This window comes from Lissotriton helveticus, chromosome 6 (assembly GCF_964261635.1).
Source record: "Lissotriton helveticus chromosome 6, aLisHel1.1, whole genome shotgun sequence".
NCBI classification, from domain to species: Eukaryota; Metazoa; Chordata; class Amphibia; order Caudata; family Salamandridae; genus Lissotriton; species Lissotriton helveticus.
In genome coordinates, this window is record NC_136067.1 from 886,403,841 (window position 1) to 886,429,799 (window position 25,959).

A 25,959-nucleotide genomic window follows, 5' to 3' on the forward strand; every position below is an offset into this window, starting at 1 on the left:
TAGGGCATCAACATGAGGATTACAAAATTAATGGGTGGGATAATTGGATTAATTTCAGTCATTGGTAATTACTCAAACCATATCCCAGTCCATAATGTTTTTGTACATAATGCCACCGCAGACTAGACCCGGCCATATGCAAATCAGCCTTGCTATTGCTCCGACAGGAACAGTCCATCCCAAACTACCAAGCCATTTTCATGTCCATGTTAATTCTTAGTATTGGATTTAAGGACTAATTTATGTTGCTTGTGTGTAGTTGAACAGGTTGAATTGCACTACCTGCATGCTGTGACCTTATCACAGCTTTCTTGGAGAACAGCATTTGGAATATTGAGGAACATAATGTATCAAAGCCTTTAATGATAGCACAAGGGTCAACATCACTAGACAAAAAGACCATCAGGGTTTCATTGTTATTTTTAATCAGTTAGTGAGTGAAAATATCAGTGTCAATTCTATCCAATTTTAATCTCACTGCCTTGGTATATGAATATTCGATGGGGGTGGAGTTTTCCATTCCACAATCAAATTATATATTTGAATTGATTTCAAAAGAGAGGGGAATATGACCACTTAAAAAGTTGCCAATAGCCCTGAAATTAAAAAATAGCAAGAGACCAACGAATGATAAAATCAAATCAATGGTAATACTATTACCATGTCTACTAATGGTCGGTATTTGATGAGCATCCGACGGACTATAATCATTAGCAAATACCAACATTTTCTTTAAAACAAGCCTATTAAGAGCATTCCCATATGAGGTATGTTTAAACTTGGTTATATCTTCACTACTTATAGCCTTAAAACCACATGCAGGTGTACCACTAAAATAACACACAGAAATAATAAAATTCTCTGCCCATACAAGTAGAAACTGTTGCTTACATTTCAAGATGCAAGTCTCTAGAAACTCATGAAGTTTAATAAATGCTTCAGTGAATATTTGATTAAAAATATTATAGTAAAATGTTATAATCATACTTAGAGTCCTTATTGAAGCGCTGAATCTTGGTGTATATTCAAATGCTTTTATTTTCCTTAAGTTTATGTACCACAGCCAGCTGACGCGTTTCGTTCTGTACAACAGAACTTCTTCAGGGCGTTCTTATTTCCTTCAAGTTATGTCGGTATCCTGTTGTCATATAACTAGATATTTCTTCCAAATGTTAGACGAGTCGTAAGTAGATTCTTATTCAAAGTGACTAGGTATCAATTTTACCCACACAATTCGGGCAGACTTGAGTAATTTATAGCATCCTCAAAGTCAGTCTTTCAAAAATTCCAAAGTATAGGACATGATAATCCAAATCCAAATGTTTCTCAAGAAAAGATATTTTGAATTGTTCGGAATATCGGCGTTTGGGCAGATATGACCCACGGACACGGTTTATGACTTTTCTTGAGAAACATTTGGATTTGGATTATCATGTCCTATACTTTGGAATTTTTGAAAGACTGACTTTGAGGATGCTATAAATTACTCGAGTCCACGGATGCTGCTGGGAACGCCCCCAGCAACACCCATTGCACGCCCCTTTAACGCAGGACACTGCGTTAAAGGGACTGATATTTATCAGGCAGGATTACGCCACAAAAAGTGGCTCAGTCCTGCCTGATAAATATCACTCAGTCTTCTGCGCTACCGGAACGGCGCAAGCGGCTCGTAAATAAGGCCCCATAGGTTTCACACTTGTTATAGTTAGGAATTAGCTTTTAAAAAACCTTTGAAATTCACTGAAAAAAACATAGGTTTCACACCAGTTATAGTTAGCTGGACATTTTACTCATACAAAACCATTGAAATTCCCCCGTTATAGTTAGTTGTACTCACTATAACTTGCGCGCCCGCAATCCACTGCTGATGATGTCACATATTACATCATTCATGACATGGTCAGTGACATCACTGATGACATCACTGATGACATCTCAAATGACATCACTGATGACATCACTGATGACACCATCCAGTGAATGTGGTTTGCTTTGATATTTAAATATGTATTATAAATACACTACTTTGATTTGAAGAATGAGTGGATATATAAATATAAATGTGTGGATGGTGGATTTAGTAACAGTGTAATTGATTGTTTCCTTGACTAATTTGTAGAGTCTCAGTATATATAACGTGTAGTTACTAAACTGTGTGAAAGTCTTTATTGCTTTGTCTTAATTGCTATGTTAAAGACTATATTTGTTATTGGTTTCTTAACTGAGTATTTGTATGGGTAAATGAATGTCTATGTGGTTTGGTGGGGGGGGGGTGTGATTGCCAAAAAAATTGTGAATAGTTCATTCAGTAGGTATATGAGGTTAAGACTACATGTTATAACAGTTGTCTCAGTGAGTGTATATGTTTATGGGTGTGGTGGTGATTAAATATTTCTCTCAATGGTACATCTCCATTAAACTTGAAAAAAAGTCAGTGTATGTGACAGTTATATCTAATTAAGTGTGACTAAGACTTAGTGATTGTATGAGTCACTATATGGATAACTGTTTACTTGTAATAGTGATTTTATAACACACTAAGTGTGAGTTACTATCTATATAAATAGATGAAGTGGTGTTTGTATAAGTGTGTAGGTGAGTAAATGTAAGTATAATCAATTGTTTGCATAAGTCAGAAGGATGTCCTTATAAGTGAATACAATGTGTGCTGATGTTCTAATGTTGAAAAAGGCGTATAAGTATATTTGATAGTGTTCTGTTGATTATTCACTGCATATAACACTATAGGTAAGTGATTAGATGTGTGTATAGTTCTATGAATAACTGAGTGGGTGTTTAGAAATTTCTATTGGTGTGTCAATGGTTTCAAATATGGCACTTTCAATTTTTACAGTGAGTGATGAAAGATTATACTAGTGTGTGATGAGGTATATTTGATTGTCACATGGATGATGTCATCAGTGATGTCATCAGTGATGTCACCAGTGATGTCATCAGTGATGTCATTTGAGATGTCATCAGTGATGTCATCAGTGATGTCACTGACCATGTCATGAATTAAGTAATATGTGACATCATCAGCAGTGGATTGCGGGCGCGCGAGTTATAGTGAGTACAACTAACTATAACAGGGAATTTCAATGGTTTTGTATGAGTAAAATGTCCAGCTAACTATAACTGTTGTGAAACCTATGGTTTTTTCAGTGAATTTCAAAGGTTTTTTAAAAGCTAATTCCTAACTATAACAAGTGCGAAACCTATGGGGCCTTATTTACGAGCCGCTTGCGCCTCCGGAACGTCACTTTTTGTGACGTTCCGGTGGCGCAGAAGACTGAGTGAAATTTATCAGGCAGGACTAAGCCACTTTTTGTGGCGTAATCCTGCCTGATAAATATCAGTCCCTTTAACGCAGTGTCCTGCGTTAAAGGGGCGTGCAATGGGTGTTGCTGGGGGCGTTCCCAGCAGCATCCGTGGACTCGAGTAATTTATAGCATCCTCAAAGTCAGTCTTTCAAAAATTCCAAAGTATAGGACATGATAATCCAAATCCAAATGTTTCTCAAGAAAAGTCATAAACCGTGTCCGTGGGTCATATCTGCCCAAACGCCGATATTCCGAACAATTTAAAATATATTTTCTTGAGAAACATTTGGATTTGGATTATCATGTCCAATACTTTGGAATTTTTGAAAGACTGACTTTGAGGATGCTATAAATTACTCAAGTCTGCCCGTATTGTGTGGGTAAAATTGATACCTAGTCACTTTGAATAAGAATCTAATTCTATAATTATACTTGCATACTAGATTTTTTTACTATTAATTGATCAAGCATAGCCCCTAAATTGTCATTCCTGAAATACAGAATCGGTATTTAACTTTGGGGCAAGTTTTATTAGGAATATACCAGTACACTACCTGAATCAAAGCACAACTGTTGGGCATTGTTAATATTTAAGCATAAAAAGTAGAATTTTTCTTTGCCTCCGTTATTTCCAAAAAATTCACAGAATGAAGATACTATATAAAAACCACATACTTACCAAACTCAGGTGAGTAATAACCTTCTGAGCAATAGACACACGTGTAGCAACATCTGATGTCAGAATATTTTTTGATCTGTCCAGGTTCACATTGACGGGAACAATTTGAAAATGGTATCTGCAAGATTAGGAACACAAATTTCAAATGGAATGGAATCAAGTCTATTCTTGTCAGTAAACACACATTGTAGTGACACTTGTTTTACCAGATAATATTCAAAGCATTTGTGCATAAAGTCATTTGTTTGCCACATGTACCGCACTCCCTTTCTAAAGAAGATTAATGTGATGAGGGGAGAAGGGGAGATAGGTGAGGGAGCACTGAGATAACACCCAAGATGGGAAATGAGGAGCTCCATTTCAGAATCAAAATTGGCAGAACAGATGATTAAGCTGTCCATTAAGTGGTAAAGTAGGGCAACTACTGAGTGGGCCAAAGAGATTGTCTTCATAGTAAATGAGTAGTAAATATGCCTACAACCAAGAAATACAAGACAGAGGCACACCACTGGGGAATATTATTAGGGAATATCCCTCATCTCTGTGTGTGTTTCCAGTGCAAGGGGAGGAATATAATACACTGGTACGGAGATGCAATGCAGGCAAAGAAGCATGCCAAGTGGGTGACAAATGGTTTTGGCTCCACTCTGCATGTTTTTGTGTTTCTGAAAGAAACAGCTTGGTCATTGGAGCAATTGTTTGTTTCCCCTATCCAGGTCTGCTATGCCTCACAAAGTGGTCGGAGGGCAGGGTAATTTTATTAATGGTCCTTCAGACAAGGCAATGTTCCTGTGACACAGTAGTTCAGTGGCTGATATGGACCCCTAAACCAAGGGTTACCTTCAGTGGAGCAGAATGAGACTCCACCATTGGCCAGTTTCCCTGACTTTAAAATGATGTGGCCATTCGGCATGTTTAGTGGAAAAGGAGAAGCATTGATTAATGCAAATTCTCCTGTGCCAGCAAACCCTAAAATAGCTTCTTGGCCTATTTTGCACATGATTTATTACAAAGGCACAAAATGTTTGTGATCATTAAAATAAAAAAATTCTGAATTGTGCTATTTAAAAATGTATTGAGTTGATGAGTTGTGGCAAATTGTAAGCAGTTTCCTTCATAAATGTTAATTACCCAATTTTAAATCACCACATGAACAGTATGTATGAACACTGGAGTAGATGAAAATAAATGGCACACCTTTTTTATAAGATCATGTCATTATTTGCAGTTTTGTTTGGGCTCCATTCATGCCACTCAAGGTGTTGAGAGCTTTACAAATAAGAAAATAGCGAATTTAGGAAGTTGTATACGTCTTTTTTGAAGGAAGCACAGTAAAGGAGGAAATGAGATTTCAGAGGGGGAGGGGCGTTCAACACTTCCATAAAATGAAAAATTGTTTCATTTAGAGGTGTTACATGAAAGTAAGCTGTGTGTTTCCAAAGACTGAGATCCTGAGCCCCTGAGAGAAAGGGTCCCACAGGGATATTTAATTTTTGCACTAGTTTCTGAGAGAAGCCAACTTGTAGAATTGTACTCACCACACAGTCCATTTCATAGATGTACCTGCTATCAAAAAGAAGCTTGTTTTTTTTGTGGTTGTGGTATAGCCAATGCAATCTTGCCATACAGTAGAAGGGCTGAAACATGTAGATCAGACTTGAGAGGGGCAAGATGCACTTTGCTAAGATCCATGAGGATAGATTTGTCATGGTCTAATCTCCACAGTACCAATGACTGAACTAATCATCTTTGGATGTTGTTCATGGATCTAAGCTTGCAGCCTTCTTCATGATGGACTGGAGGTAGATTTCTTGTTGAGAAGTATCCTCTGGCTTTAGTGGAGTTTAACATGCGTCAAAAATGGTTAGAGAAGTTAGCCTTTTCTGGTCAGGGAGATCTTCAGCATCAACTGTTTTCTCTGGGTTAAACTTGGCTGGTGGTGAGTCATTCAATCATGCATTTTCAACAGGCTCAGCAAAATATGGGTAATATCAACAAGAGAATGAACTTTCAGATACACCCAACCAACATTGCCAGCATGTTGTGGTGAGCCATGCCCGAGCCACGACATAGATCACAAAGCGGTAACTTGTGCTCCAATATCTTCAGGTCGAGTTTGCACTACCTAAAACTGCAAAACAGAAGAGGTCCAACATAAAGACAGAAAAAGGTAGGAGCAAGGATTGAGCTGTTGATAACAATGGGTGGGAGAGTGAGTCCTCAGATATAACCTACTGAAAAATTGAAGGCGGTCTGATTTAAATGCTCCAGCAATGAAAGGATGGCAAGCTATGCAAAAGAAAAACTCAAAATATGGTGCAGGCAGTTCAATAGATCGTAGGTTGCTGAATATGGACTGACAACTACATATGACTCAGAAGTACTGACCTTTTTATGCTTTTCGCCGTATTGTTACATGAGCTCTAGGAAAGAGACATCTAAGGCTGCCTTGTACACTTAGCTATAAAGACCAGATGGAATCCACAAATGTATTTTCTAGGTTTTTCAAGATGAAATGCCACACGATGGTGTAAGTAAACCCATTGCACTTTTTGCATTAGGCCCCTAATTGTTTTTTTTAGTGTTCTTCTGAATGGAACCTTACTGAGGGAAACCTCAAACCTAGGGCACATGCGTATGTAAAGCGTGCAATTTGCACACGTGCCTTCAAAATTGTAAAAGCAACAACCACAACCATTTGTGGCCCCTTCTTTAAGCAAAAATGTAGAAGCAACTCAAAAATAGCAAATAAGTCCTATACCATTGCTTTAAATATACATATAAGATATCCTGCTGCTGTTAAAGAAACCTCATAAAGACAAAGGTGTTTACAATAAATTATTAAATGTATATCTTGGATGCTCACAGTTCTACTAAATCCCTAACTTAAAAATCTGAATGCATAATTTAAAAATTGCTAAGTTAAATCTTTAGTGGAGAATTAGGTAAAGAAAATAGGTTGACATTATTACACACTAGCACCTACCTTATCTTTTGATTCCCAGGGCAACAATAATTCATTGATGGTAATGTGACTGTTTGCTATGTCATAGTCTCCAATAGTTTCAAATGTTATTGCACCATTGATCATCTTCCAGGCTATTAAATCATAACCATTGATGAATCCTAGATTAGCAAATGAAAATGATCCAGCTGGCACGGAAAATTGCATTTCTTTCAATTGATTAAGAAGCTATAAAGGAAGCATAAAACAGTGATCACTGATAATGTTAATTCAACTTACTTACTAGCATCGACAAATTCTTCACATTAGCAAAATAAAGTGGCTCAGATTTACAATGACTTTGCATCGTGTTGCATCACTTTTGTGGTACAGCGCATAAGTACAATTATTTTTGGCCTTTACTAAGCCACACAAAGGCACTTTGCGTGGCTTTGAGTGGTTAAGAAAATATAAAGTAACTGGGCCCGATTCACAGAACTAATTTAAGACAAAATCCTAAACTTACTACCATTTTGGTATTCACAGAAGGCACTTACTCATTTTGGTAATCACAGAAGGCACTTACTCATTTCGGTATTCACAGAAGTTAGGAGTCCTAACTTTAGGACTCCTAAATGCCTTCTGTGAATACCGAAAGTCTTAAAGTTAGGATTTTTCTCAATTTAGTAGTAGTAAAGTTAGGACTCCTAACTTTAGGACTCCTAAATGCCTTCTGTGAATACCGAAAGTCTTAAAATTAGGATTTTTCTGAATTTAGTAGTAGTAAAGTTAGGACTCCTAACTTTAGGACTCCTAAATGCCTTCTGTGAATACCGAAAGTCTTAAAATTAGGATTTTTCCCAACTTTGTAGTAGTAAAGTTAGGACTCCTAACTTTAGAACTCCTAAATGCCTTCTGTGAATACCGAAAGTCTTAAAATTAGGATTTTTCTCAATTTAGTTGTAGTAGAGTTAGGACTCCTACCTTTCGGACTCCTAAATGCCTTCTGTGAATACTGAAAGTCTTACAATTTTGATTTTTCTCAACTTTACTACTCCTAAACTGAGAAAAATCCTAACTTTAGGACTTTCGGTATTCACAGAAGGCATTTAGGAGTCCTAAAGTTAGGACTCCTAACTTCTGTGAATACCGAAATGAGTAAGTGTCTTCTGTGAATACCAAAATGAGTAAGTGCCTTCTGTGAATACGAAAATGGTAGTAAGTTTAGGATTTTGTCTTAAGTTAGTTCTGTGAATCGGGCCCACTATATTTCTCCACGTTACTTCCTGTGTCATTGTCTGCTGCATTCTGCAGCACACATAAAAAGAGGAATAAACCTCTAAGGAATGTTTTTATGCAGGAAGGTGTACCTTCCTGCACAAACACAATACTGCCCTATATTACAGGAACCCTTGCTCTATGGAGCAAGGGTACCTGCTTTGGCGCTAGGCAACACAGAGTGCACCAGTGCAAATGGAGAGCAGAATTGCTCCACATCCTTCTAAATATGGAGCATTTCTTCTCTCTCACTTTCATGCAGCATAGGACAGTAAGTTTGCCTGCTGCACTGTGTCACGTGAAATAATGGTTCATGTGCCCCACAGCGTTCTTAAGGATACTGCCTGCCCTTCCTTTTCGATATATTTAATAAATAAACTGTGCTGTGTTTTTTACACTAAAAAAGAACGTTCTGAAAACAGTGCCATAGATTAAGCAAGATAATATCTTTTACAAATGCATCAATGACTTACCTTCCAAGGTGTGCAGGTGCACATATACATCATGTATTATCATAGTACAACTAGTCAAACAATTCTAGAATTATTCTTATGCTTCTGTAGCACAGACTTACAAATATTTTGGGTCAGGTTTACGTTACTTTTTTCACACAGACTCGAGGGAAAACTGTGTTGGTATTTCCAAAATAACTCAAGTGCGATTTGGCAGGTTTGTGACATAAAGTAATGCAGCATAGTGAAATGCCTTGCATTTTGCATCAAGGGGGCCTTCCATGTGTGGCGCATAGGAGTTCCTGTGTATCGATTCATGGATTTTGACAAAAATCCATATCTACAAAGAATGGTAGACATGGATTTGAGCCATAAACCTGCGCTTCCCTGAGGCTGAAGTAACGAGGAGAAATCTTTTTATTTCTCTTTGCTTTTTTGCTTTTTGCATGTGGACTGCATTCTGTAACTATTCTGACTACAAAGCAGACACCCTTAAACTACGGCACAAGGGTAACTGCATTGGTGCATGGCTACTTAAAGTGCGCCAGCAGAGGGAGAGAGCACAAATGGACCAGTTCCTGGAGTCATACTGCAAGTGAAAAAAAAAACATTTCTTCATATTATTAATCCACTTGAACTTGCTCAAATGTGAGGAATCCAAATGTAAAGCTTCCCCAAATAATTCATACATTAAGGTGGAATATCTAAAACAAAAACAAAAATACAAAATGCAAAAAAAAAAATACAAAATCAAAAACATAAAAAAATACTTCCAAGGTTTAAAGTACATACACGTGCATCTGTGGCTCTTATCAGAGATGATATGATGTGGGCAGAAGCAAACATTTTTACTCGTATCTGAATTAAAAGTTGCACCTTTAACTACCCCTTTATTTGTCACTTCCCTGAGCAAACTTTATGAAGGAAAACGGGTCAAATATGTGCAAAATAGGCTGACTTGGTGACTCGGTGACTAAACCTACAGGAATGAGTGAATAAGCACCAGTTTGTGGGATATGTCCTATGAGTATTGTGGTCATAATGACCTGTTACTCTTGCATCCTTCCAGTACTGGTACTGCTCTTTGCGAAATTATCAATGCAAGTGTCCCACAACTGCCTTGAAGAACACTGCATTGAACATATGCAGATCAGCAATACGCCATGTAAGTTTAATTGCCCACAAAATCCAGGCATGTAGAACATAGCAACAATCCCATACATATACATATAGAATCTATTATGCACACCATCTTGCTCATGGCATGGCTACTCTAGGTACATCACAAATATATTTGTTAACAAATGTAGCCCTCTTACCATCCCTCTTCCAACCCAAAACATTGCAGCCTCTATTATCCCCCTTTCATTCCCCGGACTCCATGCAAACCAATCCCCTAAGTATCCTGGTCTGCCAAATTCTCTACACCCACCAATACCTACCCCGTACCATCCCTCTTAAAACATCTCCGGCCTCCCCCCAAAAAAGCAATCCTCCATTACACCACTTTTACACTCACCTCAACACGTATGACTCGAACAACCATCTACAGGATTGCCCAGGTGGTCAATGAGGTATTTTTAAGGCTGTCTGACTTGCCCCTGAAAAGTGAGCAGCATATGTGGAACAACTTCATGGCCTAACAGGGAAAGACTGTGAAGAATGGGAAAATGAGAAAGTGGGTGGTCATGGTGAGGGAAGGTGCTGCTTCTGTCCTTGACTGACAAGGGGCTGAAAGGAAATTCTAGCCTCCAGCCACTCCAGTGCCTGTATTACCTAAACCGCCCCGGGGCGCAACGGGCACTTGCGCCCACTTTGCACGCCCCCAAGGCCTTTTTGTATTACAGAAGGGGCAGCAGATACTTGTGCGTCCCATTCTGTAATACCAATAGCACTGGCTAACATAAAGCACCAGCACTATCTTCAAGGGGCGTTCCCTCATTTGCATGGGAGAGTGCCCCATGCAAATGACGGAATCCCTTTGCCTCTGCGCCCGTGCCGTATTACCGATGTGGGCACAGAGGCAAAGAAGCCCTCAGGAGGCACACTGACAGTCACTGAGTGCACCCGCCTGCAAGGGATTCCCCTTTAAAAGTGTATCAAACACAGTGAAACATGGAGCGGCTGTAAACAGCCACTCCGTATGTCACATGAATGCGCTGCCCCAGGGCAGCATGAGTTCGCGGCTGCCCTGAGGGCAGTGCATTTCCCATAATGCAGTGCACTTTCCTTCATTGCGCCGGGCGCACCTTGAAGGAAAGTGCGCTGCATGTGTAATACAGCCCCCAGGTGGCATGCCTGCACCTGGATGTCAGACAGTATGTCCAGCTGTTTCTTTGGCATGTGCCTTGTAAGTTGTTGTTAAGGGTTCAATATCTGGAAGGATGATACCATACAGAATGCGCCACACACCATTCGGTATATAGCAAGAAAGTACAGCAGCTAAATTAGTCTGGATACGTAGACAAATTAATAGAAGGAAAGAGGGTTAGAAACCATCATTCTAAGTATAAGAATGGCCTTTGGGACATCAAGAACTTGTTCAGATGGAGACACCTCACCGTAATGCCACCAAGGAGCAGCAAGCCAAGCAGTGTGTCCTTCTGTGAAGTGACAGCTTGCTATTGATCTGCTTCCATGGATAGGGAAACAACAGTGAAAGGCTGGGAAGGTAGGCAACATAAGCCAATGTGAGAAGGTGGGGAAATCCCTGCCCGGACACTTTTGAGCTGACGGCAACAGCTGCCATGACAGTTTCATAGGGAGGGAAGCAAAGCTGCTGATCAAGTGGGAGGAGTCATGAAAGGATCTCCCGTTGTCTAGTTCTTATAGGCTGGGACACAGAAGTATTCACGTCACAAACTAAGAACATGATAGGTCTGAAGGGGTGAAGGAAGAACATATACAAAGAGCGCAATTTTTAATTATGAGTGAGGAAATGGTAAAGCAGCTCATTTTTTCATCATTTTGCTCAGCTAACTTTAAAAGATCATTTACGGACCCTCAAAGATGACCGGAGTCTTAATGGCATCCTCTACCTTAGGAAACAAATACTCCAATGTATCAAGGACTGTGACTTTGCACCAAACATAGTACAGATAACATAACACACCCCAGTGTATACTTGGAGTACAATATACTCTACAAAAAACCCGTTTACCTTAAGTCAGATCAACATTTAATATACAAAAGCGGGACTTTTAGCTCATCCTGTATTTTTAAATACAATACATGCTATACTCCACTTTCGTTGTGGCCATATTTTCTGGTGACAGTCTTGAAGGGCTAATTTGATCCACCTATTGTACCTCTTTGACTGACATTCCAGCTCCCAGCTTCTGAACTAATGAGACAGCACAGGACACATGATGCCCACCAGCTAGAGCACGCCCAGTTGCAACCTTCGCCTCATTTAATGAAGTGAGGCTCCATCACTACGATCCTGGAGAGATGGGGAACTTGCTGCTCTTTCTCCCTTTCCTCAATGATGAAGACATGTGCGCTCTGTCTGAACTCCATGGTGACTGCAGGGTCAGCAGTTGTGGGACAATGACAAGTGGTTTATGAGGTCGCACCAGCAGCAACAGAGGTGATTAAGTTTCTGGCAGCATCAGGACTAGAGGCTACAAAGCTTGCAGCAGCAGGTGCTATGGTGGTGCTGGTAACAAAAAGGTGTAAATGCATCAGCAGTCCCATTTACCTTTATGGCAAGGATGTTAAATTATTTTCCTCCCTATATTGAAGAAAAAAGCAACCATCCTACATTAGGATGCTCCAAAAATCATTGGGCCCGATTTATAAATTGGCGTTCGGGAAATCCTCCTTAAGGGCTATGGAGTAATTTACTCTGTTGCCCTGGCAGAGGTCTCATTAGTCAAATTTAGAAATGTCCATCTGGACAACGAACATTTCTAACATTCACAGGAACTGCCATACAGGTGGTTCCTGTGAAGGCATTGTAACTTTAGAGTATGGGTCTGTCAAACACGATGGAGCCATACAAAGATTTTTTTTATTTCTAAAAACAAAACCAAAGTGGGATTTTGTTTCTGTAAATAAAAACTAATGCCCCCACGCTATGGTAGGCATCTCCCATGGTGTCAGGGGCCTTTTGTCTTTTATACTGCCCCTTGACACCAGGGTTGTCCTGGAGGGGATGGGGAGTAAAAAAACGATATATGTACACCTATCTAAATTGGGTGGATGGACATATGAGAAATTGTCTGAAAGCCTGGGCCTACTACATCAGGACAGGAGAAATATTTGCGGAGCATCAGAACCAATCAAACACTCACACCCAGTCAACAGATCTAGGTTTAATCCATCACTGTTGTTTAGCCCACTCTGCCACCCCAGTTCAGACATGGCCATATGCAAATCAGTCTGACCCTGTGTCTCATGGGAACAGTCCAGCACGAACTGCCAAGCCAAGCCTTCCCTGGACCGGAACCAAGCTTCCTAGGACCGGTTTCTGGCATTTCAGCCGTCTTCAGCCAGGCTTGCTTGAATCCAATGGCAAAGTGAGCAAGGGACTCACGTCTGAGCATACCCTGCCAACTTATGGCGAACAAAGCAGTACAAAAGGGGGTGGTGACAGCGGAGCATCTGAACCAATCAAACACTCACGCCCAGTCAACAGATCTGGGTTTAAACCATCACTGTGGTTTAGCCCACTCTGCCACCCAAGTTCAGGCATGGCCATATGCAAATCAGTCTGACCCTGTGCCTCATGGGAATAGTCCAGCCCGAACTGCAAAGCCATGCCTTGGGAAAAGATTTGGCCATGGCAGAGACATAATAGTCTCTGCCATCGACAAACTATGGTCCACCCGCTTTTAAATTTGGCAGACCATTATCTTTGCGGGAAAGGTACTCCATCGCTATTGTGAGAGAGTATCCTTTCCGCCAACCTGTAAATCGGGCCCATAACGCCTTACTTCACACTTTCCAATGCTAGAACACCATGACATTTATTTCCATGTCTTGAAATTACATACAGCATGAATAAATGTTTGCAACAGTTGCATTCAGTGTAATAGTTTTGCAAGAGGTGATAAGCCTTTGAGGTCGCAGCGGTAACAGTAGTGTTGCTGTTTTCTTCAGTCGTGATAGAAGCAAGAAATGCCCTTCTATGAGCATATCAGGCTGGTGGAGGTGCAAGGATATTTGATGGTATAGACGGATCCTCCTGCACAGTATCACTAGCCAGGGGAGTAGAATTAAGTTTTTTAAGATCTACAGTGGCCTAACCGCCAACAGTAGCACTGCAATATTCACATTGTTCACTTTAATTTATATATATACGTTCTAAGTGTATATGACACCACACACCGGATCACTAATATTTCAATACAATACCCCAGATCTTTGGGTGGGGTTTGGGAATTTTCAGCTATTGTGCTTTGCCCAGCTTGGGGGGACTATGTGTACACAAATTGCGGACATTGCTGCAAAATAATTCCTGCTATATTCCAGGGTCACATGGCAGCTAAAAGCATTCCACACAACTCCACCTGGAGATATTCAATCACATGTACACCTCTCTTTTCCTTGCCTTGTTATTAATCATATGGAAACACACCTTGTAAGTGGACCTCGATTTACCCAAGAATACCTTGATCATGTTGTTTGAGTGACGTGTGTATCATGTTAAATCTATGCTTTGCTGCAGAAGTAGAAACACTATGGGCACATGAGTATGTAACTTCTTTGTGTAAAGCTTGCACATGGAGTGTGCCTGCTACATGTCACTGTTGCTACTCAGGTATCCATTTTGATTTCCTGAAATCTAAGCAGTAGTTAAGATTGAGATTGCTTAAACAGTTCAATGAACTGGCAAGTTCCTACTGGAGATTCCTGAGGGTTCATTTTCATTAGGCCCGTCAGCCTTAGGTTAGTCTTCCCAGAAATGTTTTACGTTTTGCCTACTTACCTCCAATTCTTGCTGTTTCTTTTTGTAGGCCTCAGGAATATACACACTTTACCACTGATTAACAGTGCTAATGTGCAAGTGCGTCTCCCCTAAACATGCTCACATTGATTTTTCTACAATTGGGATATTTAATTTATCCCTCGGAGCGGCACAAGGGTATGATTAAGGCACTGCACTAAGAAGTGGTAACTTTACCGCGTGGAACACTCTTCGTTTGCCAGCTCATGAGGCATGCTAGATTTACCTTACCAAGACCTCAAAAGGTCAGTTTTTTCTACGCTTCACTTTGGGCCCACTCATGCCCGGAAGCTCAACTAGGCAGCCAATTTTTGCTACCTAGCTGTAGGACTTTAGGCATACTACTTTAGAATCCGAAACTGAGTACTTTTCTGTAGGGGCCATCAGAGGTCCTGATGAATAAGCAGTATGGGACTGCTTATGAAACACGTTGACCAGGTAGCAAGCTAATAGCTCTACCAACAAAACCCCTTTTTAATGTTCCCAGCCAGAGAAGTTAATAAAAGATATTTTTTTCTACTAGTCAGGGAATTTTTTTTTTTTATTTTGTACCCACATATACAGGTCCCTACACTTCACTGATATCACCTACACTGCACCACACATAGCCTATTGTCACAACAAAACTAGTGCTCCCACGTAGCTCGTAGGTCGCAGCACGCCCCGCCCCGTAGAGGGACGGGAAGACCCCCATGATGAAGCATGACACTAAGGGATTCTTAGTGTGTGAGGGGTATTTTAAAAGCACATAGTGCCCTCGTCTTGTCATCTCAAGAGATAGCCTAGTTCCACACCTATTAAACAGATAATCATCACAAAAATTAAAATTAGTCACTATTACACACTGATAGAATCCTGTTGTTTATATAGATCAGAAAGGAGGGTGATTCTATCATTACATCTACACTTCCTCTACTGTTGTTTTCTAGGCACTAGGTAGCCTATAGGGCAGGGTGCTGTGTAAGTAAATGGTAGGACATATACTTTTAAATTTTGCATGTCCTAGTATTGAAAATCCTGGGCAGGATAGGAGGGGGAAGCTGACACTTCCACCTGAATGGGCAGTGTGCTATCCCCACACAGAGGGTTGATTACACCCCTGTAGTGAGTCTGCAGTCCTGGCTGGGAAGGGAGGGCCTCTGTGCACTTTAAAGCCCCTCTATGAAGTCACCTGCACTTCAAAGGCACAACTAGGTCTCTGACCCAACCAAGTCAGACACCTATGGACGTGTAAAGAAACTCTGTCAGTAAGAAGGACTGCTGTGCTGCAACAAGGACTGTCACTCTGCTGGACTGCCACTCTGGAAGAACTGGTTTTCTGCTGTGCTGCCCTGCTGCCTGCTGCCCTCTGACCCTGCTGAGGATGAACTGGACTCTGTTTGAACCCAGAGGGATCTCCAAGGGCTTGTTGGCTTTCCTCCTGTTTCTAAGACTCGAGGATATCAAAGTCTCACCACCTGCGTATGTGCCTGGTCCATTGGAAGTGGACCCAGATGCTTGCTCGAGTTGAAACAATGAATCTCCTGTCAGCAGGAAGCAGAATCAAAGATGTGTTGCACTCAGAACCTGCGCATCAACGCTGATGCATTGATTGGAAGCAACACATCGCCTACTTCGAGATTGAGGTCAACACATCATCTCTGTTGCATGGGCCAGAATTAGCGGATCGCACTTAGAACCACCACATTGCCCCCTGAGCCACAGCTTCGGAACCAACACACCGCTGCCACTGCATGGAGAAGATCAACACATTGCTACTCCTCCTTGAATTAACCCTGCGCATCACCTTCACAACCTCTGCACTCAGAACCTGTGCTTTGCTCAACGCAACTGACACATTGCTGCTGTTGCATGGAGAATTCCAGTGCTACACCCCAATTGCATGGGGATAGTCAACACATCTCATGCTAAGACAAGGATTGAGGTACTTTTGCTAAGCTGGCCCTGAGTGGGTCCTGTATCTGGCCTGTGCTCCATTACGGGTAGCCGTATCTCTTGACTTTGTCTTGGTCCACCGCGTCCAATTAACTCTTTGAGCACTAATTGCTCTAAGCACCGTTTTTACATTTAATCTTTGAAAATTCCTACCTTGACTTCTACTTATTGGGTTTTTGTCATTTTGGTCTTGATTTAGTTATAAAATCATAATAATTTTTATAACCTGGTGGGGAGTTTTCTGTGTTTCTTTTCACTTTGTTACTGTTTGAAGGGTTGAATGAATACTTTACACATTTTCTCTTAAATTGGGGTTGCCTTCTCTGTGCCAAGAAGCTACCATAGGGTGAGCACAGGTTTATTTATGGTGTGTATCTGTTTTACCCTGTGTTTCCTGCTTTTGACAGGTGCCTACCTCTGCCAACCAGAAACCTGATTTCTAACATTGGTGATCAGCGGTGAGAACAGGACTTATGTTTATGCAGTGCCATACAGTGATTTATAGAACACTACGACTACCTATCTAGACCAATTCAAACCAATTATCCTTAATTGACATCTTTGATTTTTCCAAAAGTCTTTTTGCCCAATTCTCACTATTTCTGCATTGTCTGTGGCCTTGTCAGGCAAGACGGAACCTGAGCTGGCCAATCTGGATACCTACACAGTGGTCCAACTCAAGGGGTTCTGCCAGGAGAAGAGGCTGTTCATTAAGAGAAGTGCCAAGAGGTCAGATTTTCAAAGAGTGTTAAGAGCATTGGCAGCAGCTCACAAAACCAATTCAGAGGACGAAGAGAAAGGGTCTGAGTCTGAGGAAGAGTTGGAGCAGGACCTGTCTTGAGGTCGTGTCATGCAGCCCGCTGAGCCGGAAGGGAGAATAATATCCTCTAAGGACTGGAAGTCCACTCCAAAGCAGTTTGCTCAAGAGGAACTGGAGGACAAGAGGGAGGAGAGGAAACTGAAACTAGAGTTTGCCAAAATTCACAAGAAGAAGGCCATTGCCAGGCCTGATAAGGAACAGGCTCTTGCTAAATTGGAAAAGGAGCAAGTTCTATAAGTGAAAAGGCTGGCCATGGAGGAGAGTAGGATGGCCCATGAGCTCAGCCTGAGGAGCTGGAGATTAGAGCCATGCAATTGGAGTCCAGTATTAGTGGTGGCAAGTATCTACAGTGTCTGCTGCAAAAGAGAAGGTTTGCATCCCAAAGGATTTGGTACCCAGTTTTGTTGTGGGGATGACCTAGACAAGTGGGTCTCCACCTATGAGGTGGCTCTTAGGGAGTACAAGGTTCCTGAAGAGTCCTTGGGGTAGTCTGTGGACATACATGCCCACGGTAGGGAAGGGCACAATCCTTACACTTTAAGTAGCGGATCATCCCCCGTACCTCCAAATCAAGTCCATTTAACGTAATAAGTCAGGACTGGTCCCTGAGAGGTATAGGCATAAGTTCTGGGGCAGCCACAAGATGTCCTCACAAACACAAGTAGATTTCCTTGATTATGCAAGCAAGGCACTGAAGGGCTGAGTGAGGGGCAGCAAGGTTGGAGACTATTCAGGGCTGCACAACGTAATTTTGAAGGAGCAAATGCTTGATACTTGTTTTCCAGAGCTGCAGCAACGCCTAGTTGTTAGCAAGCTGGCTAACCTCAGGAAGCTTGCTGAGAAGGCGGACATTTGGGTCAGCACCAAAATGTCCAAGAAGGCACCTGGGGGGCACTCCCAAAAGGGTGGTCAGGGTTTCCACCAGAGGAAGGAGGGGGGCAAGAAAAAGAAAGAGTTCTCTCAAGGCCCCCAAAATAACTCACAGGAGAAAGGTTCCCATCCCCAATCTGGCCACCAGAAGAAGAGCTTCAACCAAAGAATCCCAAGTACTATGAGTGTTTTGAGAATGGGCACTACAAGGGGATCCCAGGTTCCCAAAAAGGGCACAGCCTCCCACTGTAGGAAATGCCCCAGGCGTGCCGAGTGTAGTGCTGAGGGAGATGTTTGCCCCGGTAAGTGTGTGTGGGGAGTGCAGTAAGGTTACCCTAGTCTCCTTCGGTGACAGTAAAGATGGTTCCTAAAATCCCTGTGCTATCAAATACTACAAAGTTTAGGCAAGGGGCTACCATCAATGGGCAATGTGTTGAGGCTCTGAGGGATACAGGCACCAGTGTGAAGAAACTCTGTAAGTAAGAAGGACTGTTGTGCTGCAACAATGACTGTCACTCTGCTGGACTTCCACTCTGGGAGAACTGGTTTTCTGCTGTGCTGCCCTCTGACCCTGCTAAGGATGACTATTGTAAGGAGCCCGCTAGTTTCCCCAGAGTATACCCAATGCAATCCACCAGGTTGTGGAGGCTGACAACAGGGAAAGTCACTATCCAATGACCCTTGTTCCATTTAAGTGGGGTGGTGGGGAATGGTTGCAGGTCTTCTGAAAGTTGCAATGAGCCCTGCTATGCCTGTGGACTGTTTGTTAGGTAATGGCCTTGAGCATACTACGAGGAAGGAAGTGGAGCTTAAGGCACACCTGGAAATATTAGGGTTGCCTGTCTGGATATGTTCTACCGCCAGGTCCATGGCTGCCCAGGATGGGAGTCAAAATGGCATTGAGCCTAGAAAATGGCTCAGCCAGCTTCTAACAAAGGGAAGTGCAGAGAGCATGGGAAACAAGCCAATGAATGCCTCCCAGTTGAGATGGAAGGGGCACCTGTGGTGGCTACCCCAGAGGAGTTCTGTATGGCACAGAGAGAGTGTCCAATCCTGGAGGGCATGAGGCAACAAGCTGAAGCCCAAACAGCAGGCAATGCCTCTGGGACACATCACATTTACTGAGAGGACAACCTCCTTTACAGTGAGCTTAAGGCTCCTGTTCATGGGACAACAAGGGCTCTGGTGGTCCCCTAATGCTACAAGGCCTTACTACTGGAGCTGGCACTCGACATACCCCTGACAGGTCATCTAGGCCAAGGCAAGACCTTTGCAAGGCTTGTCTCTTACTTTTATTGGCCTAGAATGAAGATTTCCGCAGATGCATTCTGAAGGGCTTGCTTGACCTTCCAGGCCAGTGGGTAGACAGGGCAGAGTCTGAAATAACCCTTCTTCCCTTGCCTGTCCTTGGCACACCCTTTGAGACAGTGGGCATCGACATTGTAGGCCCTATTGATCCCCAGACAGCCTCTAGCTGCAGGTTTATCCTGGTGCTGGTGGACTATGCCACAAGGGACCATGGGCCACACTTCTGATGACTGCAACTGCACCGGCAGTGTCTAAGGCCCATATGTTTTTTTTTTTACCAGAGTAGGGCATCCACTTGCCATGGCTACTCTTTGCTTACAGGGAGGAACCACAGAAGGGGTCTGGCTTTAGCCCCATTGAGCTACTGTATGGGCACTCTGTAAGAGGACCTCTGAGTTTGGTGAAAGAAGGTTGGGAGCAAGTACACAGGAAGATCCAGCAGGGTGTAGTTAGCTACTTGCTGGCCTTCAGGAGCCAAATGGCTAAGTTGTGGAATCTAGCTTCTGACAACTTAGAAGTCAGTTAGGAAGTTATGAAGCAGTGGTATGACCAAATCTCTACCCCTTTGGAATTACAACCTGGGCAGAAACTATGGATTATGGAACCCATAGACCCTACGGCCCTCCACGATCATTGGACTAGGTCCTATGAGGTAGTTCAAAGGAAGGGTGAGGTTACCTACCTGGTGGATCTCAAGACACCCAGGTACCCCTACAGGGTGCTCCATATCAACCGTCTCAAACGGCACTTTGAAAAATCTGGGCTCACCATGCTTTTAGTGACAGATGGAGCAGCAGCGGCCAGATAAGGTAAGCGCAGTTCCGCAGGGCAGGGTTCAGCAGGGCAGGGTTCGGCAGGGCAGGGTTCGGCAAGGCAGGGTTCGGCAGGTGGGAAGCGGGTAGACAACGGAATAGGTATTATTTATTTATTTAATTATACCTATTCTGTCGTCAGTCAACTTCCCCCCTCCCACCCTGCCCTGCCCCCACACCACCCTACTGCCCTCTGCGTTTACCTGTGCCGGCCACCACTAAGATGGAGTGGTGGAACCCCTCCCTGACCTCTTAGTCTCCAAGGAGGAAGATGGATCAGAGGAAGCCGTAAACATGTCCCCCACTCTGACTTCCAAATAGGTGAGAGGCTGCCACCAGTTCCTGGGGCAGTACTCCTCTCTGTTTTCCCTAATCCCTGGGACCACCCACCTGTGCACCCATGATGTGGACACAAGAGATAATGTCCCTGTCAACAAAAAAAACATACAAGCTGTCTGATAAGGTGAGTGTTAGCATTAAAGAGAAGGTTTCTAAAAAGCTGGAATTATTGGTGATTGAGCCTTCCAGTAGACTCTGATCCAGTCCTGTGATTCTGGTACCAAAAGCTGCCTCACCAGGCACCACATCTGAACTCTAGTTCCGTGTGGATTACAAGGGGCTCAATTCATTCACCAAGACTGATGCTCATCCCATCCCCCAGGCTGATGAGCTGATAGACAGGTTAGGAGCTGCCCCGTACTTAAGTAACTTTGATCTTTCATCAGGGTACTGGCAGATTACCCTTACTGAGGGACCAAAGGCAAGATAGGTTTCCCACTCCAGAGGGCCACTACCAGTTTAGCGTGTTGCCCTTTAGACTTAAGAATACCCATGGTACTTTCCAGATGTTGGTGAACCAGGTTCTGGCTCAAACGGAGACCTTCAGTACTGCTTACTTGGATTACAATGCAGTCTTCAGTAACAGCTGGAAGGACCACCTTTTTCACCTCCAGGAAGCGCTTCAGGCTGTGCAATAGGCACGCCTGACTATCAAGGCCAGTAAGTGCCAGATAGGGTAGGGGTCTGTGGTGTAGTTGAGACACATACTGGACAGGGGTAAGGTGCAGGCCCTTCAGAAAAAGATAGAGACTGTCATGGACTAGGATCGCCCCAAACCCAGACTGAGGTAAGAGCCTTCCTAGGCCTCATAGGGTTTATAGGAGGTTTCGCAATGGATATGGGAGCATTGTTGCACCCTTGACAGAGCTGACTTCTAACAAGCAGTCCAGAAAAGTGATTTGGACAGAGGTATGCCAAAAAGTATTTGACTCCCTCGACCAGTTTTCCATAACGGATTACCAGAATACTATATCTGGGCCATCTTACTTGTGGCATTAATAGGTGGCCACTTGCTATTAATTTCTGTAGTTACATCTCTGGTTGCAACATGAGTTTACCGTAATTCTTGGAAGCAGGGTTTTCTTCAATATGAGACCTATGACACGCGTTGATTAAATGTACGTTTTGGATCAAGTAAATTTGGCCCTGATGGAGTTTAAACAATCAATTTGAACGAAACCCGTTGGTTGGATGATGCTTTTTTGTACTCTAAAAAAACTGGTGACAAAATTGGATAACTTTTCGGACTCATTCAATTGACAGTAGTAAATACACTACTGCCACAATTCCATCATTTTTCCAGTTTTGTTCTGCTTTTTAAGTTGCATCAAACAACGGCGGGTGCAGGAATAGTTGTGCATCAATCCCTTTAACAAGAAGGAGATGGGAGAAGTGAAGTGCGGCGATCTCAGTCCCCCATTGGTTCTGATTTTGTATTGACTCCCTAAATCAGGCCTTTAGCAATGTCCTCTTTGCTCAATGCACCTGACTTACCCAGGGAATTTATTATTCAGAAAGATACCTCAGAGAATGGCACAGGGGCATTCATTTCACAACTTAATGAAGAGGGCCTGGACCAACCTGTAGCCTCCATCTCCAGTAGGTTACTTCCCAGGTAAAAAAGTGGATGCTATGAGAAGGAAGCCTTTGTTGTGGTCCAGACACTGAAGAAGTTGAGACCATGCCTCTTTGGGATTCACTTCCTGATTCAGACCGACCACAGTCCCCGCAAATGGCTAAATCAAATCAGAGGTGAGAATCCAAAGTTTTTTAGGTGGTCCATTTCCCTACAGGGTATGGACTTTAGGGTGGAACACAGGCCAGGGGTAGACCAAGCCAATGCTGATGGTCTGTACCGGTTTCTCCACCTTAGTAATGAGAACTTCCTAGAGATTAGGTACCTCTTCCCACTTTCAGCTGGGGGGACATGTATTAGATCTGTCCTTCTTAGGATCGTCTTTCCCCAACCTGTTTGCCTATTTACCTCCTCTGTTTGCTGAGTCTTTCTGTTGGCCTTAGTACTCTGAGCACTTTGCCACTGCTGAACAGTGCTAAAGTACATGTGCTTCTCCCCTGAAAATAGTAATATTGTCTTACCCACAAGTGAGATATTTAAATTATCTCTAAGTCCCTAGTGGAGTGCACTATCTATGCTCAGGGCCTGTAAATTAAATGCTACTAGCGGGCTTGCAGCACTGATTGTGCCACCCAAACAAGAAGCCCGTTAAACATGGCTTAGGCCTGCCACTGCAGAGCCTGTTTATGCAGTTTCACTGCCATGTCATGGCATTTAAAACCCCTTCATAAACTCTCCTTTTTAGGTCTCGCCTAGCGGTGCAGCGCATGCGCTGTCGCTTTGCGAGGCATGCAGTATACACTATATCGGGGGAAGCTCCGCCCATTTCCGTCCATGTTTTTCAGTGGCTTAAATCAGAAATGCTGCATTCTGATTTGTTTTCAGCTTCTTTGTCCCTTCTCCTGACGGCCATGTTGTCATTTTTCTCTTTCCATGGCGATGGGCCCCTTTACTTTAAAAACTCTTGTGTTGACCTGCCCCCCCTTCGCTCCAGCAGTCTGTAACTTCTCTACCGACCCCCCACTCCTGATCATGCCTTCTTGGACGCCCACACTTTTGTTTATAATGCAATAGGTCTCGCGGAATACAAGTCCTATTTCATTTTGAAATGCTTGTTTTCTCCTGGGATGGCTGGCTGAATTCGCACTTTACCAGGATCCAGGCAGTCGCCCAGCAGAGCAGGAAGCAAAGCGCGCTGCGGTGCCGGCAGGTTTGGGAGGTCGGTCAGATCTGTTTCACAGCGGCTTGCGTGTCAGCTTATTTTGGCGCTTTCTTCGGCATGAAGAATTCGGCAGGAGCCAGCTGGTTTACTGTGACTGACAGGTACGCCTCCCTTCAGTCTGTCTCATAACTACATAAGGTAAAGCCACCCTCTTTCCTTCCCTCTCATCGTAGATTCTCTCCTGTACAACACGCTCATTCACCGGCACCCCCTCTCGCCTTCACCCCATGCACAGTCAAATTTACCTGTGCGCCTGCGTCTTGTCTACAGATGGTCCTTCTGCTCTGTCTTCTTCCCACCAATGTCAAGCAGCCCTCCTGCACATGCACCCACGCTCGGCTCGACTCTCCCTTGCACACATAGAAGCAGGCTGCCCACTCCCTTCTATGTCCAAGGCTAGACAGCCCTTCAGTTCACATGCATGTCTGTGCTTTCTGCTGTGAGCCCATGTTCGGTCTGCCGGCTTCGATGTACACGTGCAGGCGCACACTCATGTACACCAGTGGTCAGGGTGTCCTCTCTTTTACATCCATAATGAAGGTGCCCTCCCACCTTCACACCAACGGCGGCTCTGCCCTCTCTCTGTGTATGATATTTATAAAGCGCCAAACAATACCAGCCATGAAAATACATATGAATAAAGAATGATCGGCTGACGATGTCCAGCGTACAATAACCTGGTAAGTTTTAAGCAACCAAGTGTTTGATGTGCAATATGCAGTGTTGCAGCATAATAAAATCAAACAGGTTCATCATTCCAGTAATCTGTTTGACTTCAAGGTCACAGGTTCAAGTCACAGCGAGTAAGGAAAACCTATCAATCTTCCGATGTCGAGCAGAAGAGTATCAGTGATTAGGGTAAAATATACATCTGTTGTTCAGCACCTAGATGCCCCAATGGGGGAAATTGTGCTTTACAAATTCACATGCCCTAATATATTTGTAGGGCGAAACGTACAAAGCTCAATTAGTGTAAGCTCCCAACATGTCTCAGTCTCCGCTGTTTCGCACCACATGCAGACCAGTGCGCCACATAGTCCCTCTCGTTTTCACCTGCGGCCATCCCTGCTCATTTATGCCCAGTCTAGAGGAAATAGTGCCTCCTTCCTTGTTCACTCGGTCACATAACTGGCAATGCCTTTCTCAAGAAATAGCTTTAAAACAAACACGTATTTTTAGCATGTTAATTTTATAAACCACTTTAGTGCGTCGAGGCTTGTTGGCGCGGCCTGACATGTGCAAACACGCAGCATTCCTAGTTAAGAACAATGAAAAATTGGTCTTAGAACAATTTGGCATGTCATTGTTTTTCCGACTAGTGTGGAAACTGAGATAGTTTTATAGCATCTCCGACTTTATGCGACTTCCAGTCAAGCTGGTTATCTGCAAGGCCCGCATTTCGCAGTCTAGACGCCGAGGAGTTTGAAGCCTCGTTTTAAAAGTTGGTGCCTCAAAGAAAGTTCTTGAAAGTTTCGCCTGGGCACTATGGTGAACATGGGTTCCCCGTGAGAAGGCCTAGATTTGGAGTAGTGTGGTGGCTCTGAACAGTGTAGTCTGAAACAGCTTGGCCTCTCAGACCCAGCCATGACCAGACAGGCATGCAAACTACAAGGAAGGGGAGCTGCAATCACACATGTACAGATCTCCCTCACAGCACAGCAAACAGCTCCTACATTACAGATCTCTCTTTCACAGGGGACTCCTCTTGCACAGCACCTACATTCCATATATCCACCACAGGGGACTCCTCTTGCACAGCAAACACATCACCTACATTACAGATCTCCTCCACAGGGGACTACTCTTGGACAGCAAACACAGAGCCTACATTCCAGATCTCCACCACAGGGTACACCTCTTGCACAGCAAACACAGCCTCTACAGTACAGATCTCCAATACAAGGGACTCCTCTTGCACAGCAAACAGCTCCTACATTACAGATCTCTCTTTCACAGGGGACTCCTCTTGCACAGCAAACACAGAGCCTACATTTGATCGCTCTGTGGCTTTGAAATCTTGCTTCCACCAGCATACATTTTTAAAAGACACACATCAAACCTTGCAAAAAGGAGAAAATGGACCTAACACATAAAATGGAAGGTCAAATCAATAGACTGAGTTAGGCTGCTCTCAAAAGGAGCCTGCACACAAATGTGAAAGCGAGCAGGAGCCTGGCTTGGGAACCAAGTATCTGATTGAGCTCTGCAGAGATGGATTGTCCCCTGATAAACTGCTTGGCAGCGATCCAAATTTTGGAAGTGAGCAGCACGCACCTGCAGCCCCTCCTCTAACTAATAACAAACATGAGTCATATGGAGTGTGCATAAAAGTGTGGGAACGTTCCAGAGAGAACAACTAATGCACAAAATGTCCTTGGTGATCTGGTTAGATTATTTATATGGCGCTACGACAATTATGCGGTAGGGAAGGGCTAAATTATCCAGCACAGT

The 25,959-nt window shown here is 43.3% G+C and overlaps 1 protein-coding gene across 1 annotated transcript in view; it reads right to left on the bottom strand.

Annotated features, from left to right (window-relative positions):
- LOC144763161 (G-protein coupled receptor family C group 6 member A-like) overlaps nucleotides 1–25,959 on the bottom strand; it is a 297,057-nt gene that overhangs the window by 34,055 nt on the left and 237,043 nt on the right. Inside the window, exons 4-5 of the mRNA XM_078648489.1 lie at nucleotides 6,989–7,195; nucleotides 4,003–4,120 (exon numbers count right to left, since the gene is read on the bottom strand). Coding sequence (XP_078504615.1) covers nucleotides 4,003–4,120; nucleotides 6,989–7,195 — 325 coding nt within the window. The remainder of the gene's footprint in view (nucleotides 1–4,002; nucleotides 4,121–6,988; nucleotides 7,196–25,959) is intronic.